This window comes from Mesitornis unicolor, unplaced genomic scaffold (assembly GCF_000695765.1).
Source record: "Mesitornis unicolor isolate BGI_N332 unplaced genomic scaffold, ASM69576v1 scaffold9384, whole genome shotgun sequence".
NCBI classification, from domain to species: Eukaryota; Metazoa; Chordata; class Aves; order Mesitornithiformes; family Mesitornithidae; genus Mesitornis; species Mesitornis unicolor.
The window spans coordinates 37,313-47,472 of record NW_010178343.1 but is presented as its reverse complement, the minus strand read 5'-3'; the positions used below and the strand labels follow the sequence as shown (position 1 = coordinate 47,472).

At 46.7% G+C, this 10,160-nt stretch overlaps 1 protein-coding gene across 1 annotated transcript; it reads left to right on the top strand.

Annotated features, from left to right (window-relative positions):
• Positions 1-760: 760 nt before the first annotated feature.
• LOC104539010 (transmembrane protein 80-like) lies at positions 761-7,429 on the top strand. Its single transcript, XM_010182423.1, has 4 exons — positions 761-787; positions 5,656-5,758; positions 5,872-5,964; positions 7,224-7,429. Exons 1-4 carry the CDS (start codon positions 761-763, stop codon positions 7,427-7,429), a joined length of 429 nt encoding a protein of 142 aa, XP_010180725.1.
• The last annotated feature ends 2,731 nt before the right edge of the window (positions 7,430-10,160 follow it).

The following is a 10,160-nucleotide window of genomic DNA, read 5'->3' as shown; positions in this document are numbered from 1 at the left end:
GACCGGGGGTGGCTGTTTCTCACCGTGTTAAAGGTTACATCTCGCCCCCTCAGGCAGGAGGGGAGGGGGAGGGAGTAGGTCGAGCTAGGCCTCGGCGCCGAGCCCAGCCCGATAGCCGTATCGCGACAGCCCCAACACGCTGAGGTAAATCCTGGCAGCTGCGGGCCGTGTGTCAGCCTGAGCAGGGGCTTGGCGCCTGTGCGGGTTGAGGAGCGCCTTTATCCGCAGGAGGAAACGCAAATGGCTTCCTAGAGGGCGAACGATGCCCCTGGAAATTTCACGGCTTTGCTGCAAATTAGGAACCACTGGGATTCAAAGAAAAAAAAATCACAATCTATAGTCATCTCAAGTGCAAATACCTTGTTGTTTGGGAGTTACTCTCCTGTATTAAGGCTGGAAGCAAGCAGTGTTACACTTTGTTGCCTTCTGGACTGTAGAAGCTTTCAAACAGGCAGAAATGGGGAACGCAGTGGGAAGTCACCACACCGGCTCTCACTAACGCAACTACCCCCTTCATAAAACACTGTTCTCGCTGCTGTGACTTTGTGTGCTTCATAGAAATGCTTTAAAATTCTTCCTGTGCTTCCCTTCCCCCCTTTCAATTTAAAAATCCCCCAACAGCAATGCAGACTTCTCAGGCTGCTGGGATTAGCAGCCTGCTGTTATAGCTGAAATTATAGATTCAACTGGCATAAGGAATACTGCTTAAGTGCACTATCCCGTTCACAGGCGTGTTGTGAGATCCGATAACCTGTGTGAAATGTCCCTCGTCGCTCAGGGGAGGGCAGCATCTTCTAAATAATCGTGGCTGTCAAACCCTTCCTTGGAACAGATGCAGCGATGTGGTCAGTGCCCTCTTGTGGAAAAGGTTTATCTTTTTAAAGTAGTTTAAAAATTAAGCTGGGAGGTGACCATTAGGGAATTCACTGGGGGTTGAGTGGTAAAACTGTGCCACTCTCACTGTACTGAGCTGAGCAGAGCTGCCCAGCATGGATGAGGCTTTGTCAGTACAGCTTAGTGTTTGGTTCTACAGAAAAAGTTCCATATCTGGACTCTGCACATGCAGCTGTGGTATTTCAAATTAACATCCTACTTCACAGTCTAAAATAACCTTAAAATGGAGACATCTCCTTATAAAGGGAAACACATCCGCTTCAGTCAAGGTGCTCCTTTCACATGAGTATAAATACAAACACGTTTGACCATTGGTCACTGCAGAACAAGTTGTATAATGAAACTTTTAACTTCCATTCTACAAAAAGAAATAAATCATTCACCAAAACACATTTTGGGTAAGTGACAGGACAAGTCTTAGGAGCTTGAAGTCCCTTTATGGCAAGTGGAGAGGAGATGAAGCCTGTCCCGGAGGCATGGCAGATCCCAGACACTATGAATCTCCACCTAAAATCACTTGCCTGTTCCCACTGCGTTCCCAGATTGGATGCATGAATTATGTGCCTTAAATTAGTGGAGATTAATTTGGGCCCAACTGCATAAAACTGGTAGGTGATGAGGACATTAACCTCGAGAAGCCCAGGGATGAAGATGGTGAGGTGAGGATGTCCCACGGGTTTCATGATAACGAGAAGATGGGTGAAATGGTCTTTCACAGGTGGTTTTGTTCTCTGTGAAACAGAGATTGTAACTTTTCGATTCCTCATGTGTTTGAAAGAGACTAAAAAGAGGAACGAGTTAGTTAAGAGGTACTTTAGGAGGTCGGTGCCGTCGCGTTGTGAGGGGCTTTTGTCAGTGTTTTTGCAGAAAAAGAAAACTAAACAAGTAAAATGTATTGGTTAGCTTATAGGAAGTGCTCTGCATGATTTCTGTGGGTGGTTGGAACATACTGAGATCTTACACAGAATGACTTTGCTTGTGAAGGGAACCGGTCTGGCAGGCTGTTACTGAGAGGAACCGGGGAGCCCTGTGTTGTACACAAATGCTTTCTCACCATTTAAAAACAAATGGTGCCTTCTGCTTCCCCCGCCTGTTTCCCTCGTTCCTGCATAGTTAGAGGGGATGGATGTCATCTGCTGTGACGGGACAGGATAAGCAAGTTGTAGGTAACGCCTGTGTACTTCATTATGCTTTGAAAGAGATGGGTTTCTCCGTGAAAGTGACTTTTCACAACAGGGGTTTCCCCCAGATGACTTCAGAATTAATCTATTCGGAAAAGTGATTTCTGGGACCTGAATTGCATGATGTGAGAGAAAACAGGACGTCTTCCAGGGAACTGAGAAAAAGACATTTCTACAAGCATGCTTGACCTGTCCAGTAACATGAGCTGTTTCAATGTTTCTGCAGCACTTTTGATAAATATTTAGTCTTATTTTCATCTCTTTATTTTCTCCTCCTCAACGGAAAGGAAGAACTTCATCAGTTGTATCCTTTTTGTACCTTTCTTGGCTCACACATGGGAATCTTCAGGAAGACTGGCTGAAATGCATTCGTATCTTCCTGCCTAATAAATCTGCACAATGTTCTTTTTGTGGGTTGAATTTTCCATCATCCGCACCATCCATATGAAGTCAAACTGGTAAAACATTTCTTCCAAGGGAAGATGTTTTGCAGCATTAGCTGGGGTTTTGCTGAGACTTTGCTCTCGCTGGCTCCCACTCATGCACAGACCCCATTAACCCACCCTGTGGCCTTGACCAAGGGCTGGCAGCCACGTTTTATGGTCGTGTAACTCTCATTTACTTAGGAAACAAGGCTAAAAATTGGATTTGTGGACTGATGAGCACAAGTCCTGTGCAGCACACCTCACAGAGAGCTGACAAGAGTAGTAGTAAAAGCAGCATTCAGTAGTACTTCCTCTTCTGTTAATTCACCCGACCTTAACTCCTGCCAAGATCTAAGCAGCCTCCTAAGAGCAGACACCCTTGGCTTCAGAGATTTCCATGCTTAGAACCTATCTAGTAATTTTTTGCTCCACCTTCCTCCAACTGGAAAAACACAAAAACCTGGTTCTGTTGTAATAAAATGAGCTGCTCTGGGAACTGGAATACATCCACCGCGTGTGGGTGGGTGCGCGCTCAGGTTCTGGACAGGCAGCTCCCATAAAGGTCCCCTGGGATGAAGTCCCTGCTTGGAGATATTTGGGATTTGAGCAATGCTGATGGAGAGAGGGGAGGATATAGAATATTTTGAGCATAGAAAGATGTGGAAATTATGAAATTTGCACTCATAACTTCCTTATATAGATTACTTTGTATTATTTAAAGCTAAGAAAGGCATTTGATAGCAGTTGGTTATCAGAAGTACATATGAACTGGGGGTGTTGGTGGGCAGCAGGATGACCATGAGCCAGCACTGTGCCCTTGTGGCCAAGAAGGCCAGCGCCATCCTGGGGTGTATCAGAAGGGCTGTGGTTGTAGGGCAGAGAGGTTCTCCTTCCCTTCTGCTCTGCCCTGGTGAGACCACATCTGGAATATTGTGTCCAGTTCTGGGCCCCTCAGTTCAAGAAGGACAGGAACTGCTGGAGAGAGTCCAGCGTAGGGCTACAAAGATGATGGAGGGAGTGGAGCATCTCCCTTATGAGGAGCAGCTGAGGGAGCTGGGGCTCTTTAGTTTGCAGAAGAGGAGACTGAGGGGAGACCTCATTCATGTTTATAAATATTTAAAGGGTGAGTGTCACGAGGATGGAGCCAGGCTCTTCTCGGTGACAAACAATGATAGGACAAGGGGTAACGGACACAAACTGGAACACAGGAGGTTCCACTTCAATTGGAGAAGAAACTTCTTCTCAGTGAGGGTGACAGAGCCCTGGCCCAGGCTGCCCAGAGAGGTTGTGGAGTCTCCTTCTCTGCAGACGTTCAAAACCCGCCTGGACGCCTTCCTGTGTAACCTCATCTGGGTGTTCCTGCTCCGGCAGGGGGATTGGACTGGATGAGCTTTGGAGGGCCCTTCCAATCCCTGATGTTCTGGGATTCTGTGATTCTGTGAATGGCCAAACTTCCTGGCTTCTCAGAGCCACATTCCAACTTCTCCATGTGGTGGTGAGACACCCTACGCATGTCTCCTATCCTGCATTAACACCGTGCTGCTGTGCCTCAAGAGCAAATGGTTCCCGCAGTCTGCAGGTACCTGCTTTACAGGAGTTGTGCCTGTCCGTGGAGGTGGGTGGGCTCTTGAGGACATTGACTGTGAGATGCCTCCTGTAAATCAGGATTTCAGCTCCTGTGCAGTCAGAGGGAGCCAGCACAGTTTCACCCAGGACAGCAGTTCATCCAGCCCTGTTCAGGAACCACTTAGTTGGGAAGGTGCTCATCTCCGCTGGCTCCAGAGGCGGCCCAGGCAACTCATCCAGACAGAACTTTGGGATGGATACAGGTGAGATGAACCTGTCCTGAGCCTGCAAGTCATTTCACCCTGTTTGTATGAGTGTGCACCACAGTCCCCGTCCTTCAGGGGCATTTTGAGGATGTATTGAGGACTGTGGAGCTCTCTTAATACCTTGGCAGTGGATCCACACAGACAGAGCTAAATGTATTACGCTACAACAGTTAGTTTTGTGAGCAGTGAATTAAGGAAGTCTCTGTTTCTTACAAATTTGCATCTCAAAGCTGAGCTCGTGGCCTTTCCCAGGTATCACACAGAATCACAGAATCACTCGGTTGGAAAAGCCCTCTGAGATCATCACGTCCAACCGTTCCTGTCTACCCCCTAAACCATATCCTTAAGTACCTCATCTACCCGCTCTTTAAACACATCCAGGGATGGTGACTCCACCACCTCCCTGGGCAGCCTGTTCCAGCTTCTGACGACCCTCTCAGTAAAGAACTTCCTCCTTAGCTCTAACCTGAACCTCCCTTGGCACAGCTTGGTGCCGTTTCCTCTTGTTCTATCCCCCATCACCTGGGAGAAGAGACCAGCACCCACCTCTCCACAACCTCCCTTGAGGCAGTTGTAGGTGGTGATGAGGTCTCCCCTCAGCCTTCTCTTCTCCAGGCTAAACAAGCCCAGTTCCCTCAGCCGCTCCTCATCAGGCTTGTTCTCCAGAGCCCTCCCCATCCTTGTGGCTCTTCTCTGAACACGCTCCAGAATCTCAACATCCTTCTGATAGTGAGGGGCCCAGAACTGAACACAGCACTCGAGGTGCGGCCTCACCAGTGCCGAGTACAGGGGGATAATCACCTCCCTGGACCTGCTGGTCACGCTGTTTTTAATACAGGCTAAGATGCCTGTATTAAAAACCTGTATTACCTGGTAGGTAACAGCCAGCACACAGCTCTCAAGACTTCCCATCATGCGGTCAGCACTAGGGCCCATCTGCTTCACAGAGCCGCCTGTTTTCAAAAACGTACAGGAATTTGACGTAGTAGAGTCTGCCAACCCTTTGTCAACGTGCTCAAGGCTGACTAACAGGTACAGAAATTGTTTGGGGAAACATACGCACCCCCTCATTTCCTTAGGCTGTCAAATACCCCACTACATACCACAAAGAAATTCTAAAAAGGAACTAAAGCCAAACGTCAAGCAGCAAGCTTTTATCCTAATGCCTGGTGTTTGCAGTATCAATTACTCTCTGAACCCCACCAGTGGGCCACTCAGTTGAACATTGAATATAAAAAGGCACAGCAGTGGATTTTGAGGTTACTGGGAAATGGCAATTTTATGAATAGACCCCACCTCATTGCTCTGGAAATCCTTAACAAGAGCTATCAGCTGTCATCCGTTCCTTTACAGTTTCTGTTTTACGTAAATGGGATTTATTACATCTTTTACTTCTTGGTGACTCTTGGAATGATTGTTTATAAAAGTAAGTTGCACACATTCTAACACAGAAGTAAGCTGTGTGCTTGTGACACCGGTGTGGGTTTTTGTTATGCCTACTGTGTTTTCCTTGCGTATTGACACTGTGTTATTCGACAGGTCAAGTTTTCAGTTATCCAGATGATTTTTTGGCTCCTGATCTTACATTGCTTTTCGTTATGGCCATTCTTGAAGTGCCCCGGCTCTACTTGGGTATGTCATGTTATCACTGTGCCTTTTGAGTGGAATATCATCTTTAAATCGTTCTTAAATGGAGTGTGCGTCAAAACCTGCTGGTTTAGCAGACTAGCAGATATTTCAAGACTTGTGCATTTATGTCATTAAACTTGATCTGACTGATCAATAGATTTGGCCAGAGGGTCAAATAAAATTTACTCTTATGTGAAATAGGTTCTGTAATGCCATTAAAAAAACAATAACTGGGTTGTCAGAAAGCAACATAACTGGGCCAGCTGGAATGGTGCTCACAAGTGAGCATGACTTGTGAGAAGGAACATGCTGAAACGCAGAGATCCTCCTTCACTGAGGCAACACAGCTCCTTTCAACTGCCGCAGCGACTCACACCGTAACCCAACGCCAGAGCCGTGTGGAGCGGGTGATGCTAAGGCCAGTTCCAACACCTTCATTTCACTAAGAGAGAACAGCACAAAGAGCCTCCTGCTCCCTGTCTAGAGCTTGCTGAAACTTCATGAAGTCCTTTCTTTAAAAAAAAACCAAGTTAGTATTAAAATCTGTGCTGGATATTTTAAAGACATTTATGCCAGGTGGGGCTGTTGAATACAGCTGACTTGCTGTGGGGGTGAATTTAGCCTGCTGCCTTGAAGCTCTCTGCGTATCTTTGCTTGGAGCCTGGTGGATGAATAAAAAAGTGAGTTTCAATCTAATGTGGTTAAACAGCAAAAGCTACTGAGACTAGCCTGGAAATAAGATGCAGGTAAGAGCTAAGTGCAGCTTCTCCACAATGCCAGTAATTTGAAATAGGACTAGAACAGCAGGGAATACGGAAGACTCCATATTGCATAAGATTCTAAAATCAGGATTGGATGCCCTCAGATGTGCACGGCAGTCACCAAGTTGCCACGCTGAGTGCAGGGCTGGGAGGGACTGGGGGAAAGTTTGATGGTTGACTAAGCTGAGTGATCACAATGGTTGCAGCAGCTTCAGAACCGATCATCTGTGGTAAGAAAAGGTAGGCGTCTTGACTTTGAGTATCAAAGTCAAATGTAAATCGTTTGATTGAGAAATCAACCGATTGCTCTTTATTTAGATTAACTTTGGTCAGCAAGAAATGGATTTTCCATTGGTGTTTGGGTCTGTTCTTACATTTACTGACGGAGCCTTGATTCAGTATTTCAGTGTACTCTGAGCCGTAAGGACCAGTCTAGACTTAGTGCTTGTGATACTGTCCGAAGAAATAAAAGACTCACACCAGCCTTTTGTTTCCTTCAAGGTTCAAAGGGCAACCTGACCGAAGAAGAGGCTCCGTTAGGGCTCAGTCTTGCGATCACGGTCGTAAGCGTGATTCTGTCGGTGTATTTCCTGGTGTGGCAAACGTACGTGCTGAAAGCAGATGTCATTATAAACACTGTTCTCCTCTGTACCTACGGGCTTGAGTCAGTACTAAAGGTCACAGCCATTGCTGCTTTTGTCAGCTGAACCCTAGGAGTTTTCAACACATTTTGAACACATTCCTTCTATAAAAGTGTTTCTATTTCGAATCATTTAGTTCTTTTGTATATAAACATCCCATACAACTTTCCTCCGTTTAAAGTACAAATTTCTGAGGGGCAGAGATCCTGAGGGGCTGAATGGTAGGGAAAATATCCCGCCTAGCAGCTGTGTGACACTGTCTCACCAGCTAGCTTATTTATGGGCAAAGGCAAGCGATGATTCAGCAAAAACACTTCATGCCCTGGTATTCATCAGGGATCGATGCTAAACATTCATTCCCAACACAGAACAGTCACCAGTGCCTCATCAAGCTCCCTGCCGTTGAGATTACAGGAGTTTTCATGGCCTAGCAGCAAGGTACAACCAAAGTGACACAGAAATGAATCAGGCCAATATCGTCTGGACTCATTTCTGCCGTACCACGTACACGTTCGTGTTTGAGGGCACAGTTTCTCTTCTGCTCTCCTTTGTGTTTTCAGACCCCAGTGGTAATTTCCCTGACTTTAGTAGGGCAGTACTGATTTATCCCATGAAAGAGTGGAATTGAGTTCTGCGCATAGCCAGAGAGCTGAGCTGCAGGGTTTGGGCAGCAGGTTCTGGCTGACGCAGAGGCCAAAGGCAGCCATGTGAGGCTATGTTTGTTTAAATGGGATTGCCTGAAGATGAGCATAAGTATTCACCATTCGCTCACCCTTCTGTCCTGTTGTCCTGGTTTGAGCTAAACAGAACTGATTTTCTATTAAGTGATTTTACTTTTCAGCTCAGTCTCTTTTAAGTGACTGAACTTGCTGAACACTGGCAGCATGTTTTCCCAGACAGCGCTGCTAGAAGATAAGCTCAAGGTCAGTCGTCTCATCCTGGGTGCTGTGTCTGCGCCTACGGGGGGAGAAGCAGACCCAAAACTGACCAACGAGGTATTGCATCCCACATACGTCATACTCGGTATAAAAACCGAGCGATCACGAGGGTCTCGTGCCTTTTTACCTGCCTTTGCCCTTTTTCCACCATTCCTTCCATCTCGACCCTTCCGTCCGTCTCGATCCTGCAGAGGCCGAGGCCTGAGCAGAATCCTGCTGCTGATCCTGATTTGTGTGTCCTGCATCAGCTCCCACTGCTGCTCAGTTTGGTCTGGGACTTTTCCAGTGCCCGGCTCTGCAGAGCCTCTGGTGATGTATTCGTCATTGGGGGGGAAGGGTGGGGAGAAGATTTTATATTGATTTTGTATATATATTTGTACATATCTGTGTATATTTCATTATTTCCTATTTACATTATTATCCTGTAGTATTAGTATTCTTGTTTCATTAAATCTGTTAGTTTATTTTCCAACCCATAAAGTCTCTCTCCCTTATTCTCTTTTCTCTTCCCTTCTGGGGAGGGGAGAGGGGTTAACAGAGAGCGTCTGGCCAGGATTTAGTGTGGCCAGCCCAGCCCTAAACCACGACACCTATTTAAAAGTCCAACATGATGTTATCACTTGTATTTATGTTAAACATGTTTATTTCCGTGATTCTGCGAAAACTACCACATTCAAACCTTGTCTTTTAAATTAAGAACTGTGCTCAGATTTTTTTTTTACTGTCTCAAAAATAAGTACGTATTAATGTAAAGCTTGGGGAGTTTGTGGGGGTTTTTGTACAAGCACGTTTTATATTCAGCATTTCCTATTTCTGTATTTATTTATTCAAATAAATAGTGGTTTAGATCTAAGAGGTGTTTGAAGTGCAGATCATCTTGTTCAGATCCTAGGCTAGAGCTGAGCTACACAAAGGAAGACTTGGGCGAGGCTGGATGCGTGCAAAAGCCTCTCCTGAGCCCGCTGCCACCGCTCCATGTAGGCCATTCTGCACTGGGAAAGGGCCCCTGAGTGCTGCACTCATTTACACTGCCCAGGCGCCGAAAATGCAGTGGTGCAGGCCCTGTATCACCTCAACTGCACGGCTGCTTGCTTTGCAGTGGTGGTAGCAGGGAACAAAAGACACTGAAGGTCCTGTGGAAGGGCCCGGTGTCACCCCTCGGTCCTACCTGCGGCAGCCCCCTCCAGGGCCAGGTAACACCAGCGTCTGCCTACACACAGGAGGTTCCACTGAAATTGGAGAAGAAACTTCTTCTCAGTGAGGGTGACAGAGCCCTGGCCCAGGCTGCCCAGAGAGGTTGTGGAGTCTCCTTCTCTGCAGACATTCAAAACCCGCCTGGACGCCTTCCTGTGTAACCTCATCTGGGTGTTCCTGCTCCAGCAGGGGGATTGGACTGGATGAGCTTTTGAGGTCCCTTCCAATCCCTAACGGTCTGCGATTCTGTGATTCTGCCCACGTTGCAGTGCCCAGCAGTCAAAATCAAAACACAGTTACAGGCACAAGTTCCCCTGGGCCAGATCCTGTGCAGTCGGTGGCACAACCAACCCTTGGTGATGAGCAGGAGATGAAGACCACGTAAAAGCAGCAGAACTGGGTGCTAAGGAGCAGCCAGGAAATGGAAAGACCAAATGTTTCTGTGCTTAATCTGCGTGAAGCAAACACCCATCTGTTTGTTCTTTCAAATTTACTTGGCATAATGGAATGTACCCATCACATACTTGTTATGAGGAGCGACAAACATCCTGAGCCGTGTCTACCCCAGTAATGACAAATGCATACCGAGCAAAACCCCTTTTCTGTATGCGTACAAATAAAAGCACATTGTTTTCCCTGGTGTTTACCCCTGTCTTACACAAAGG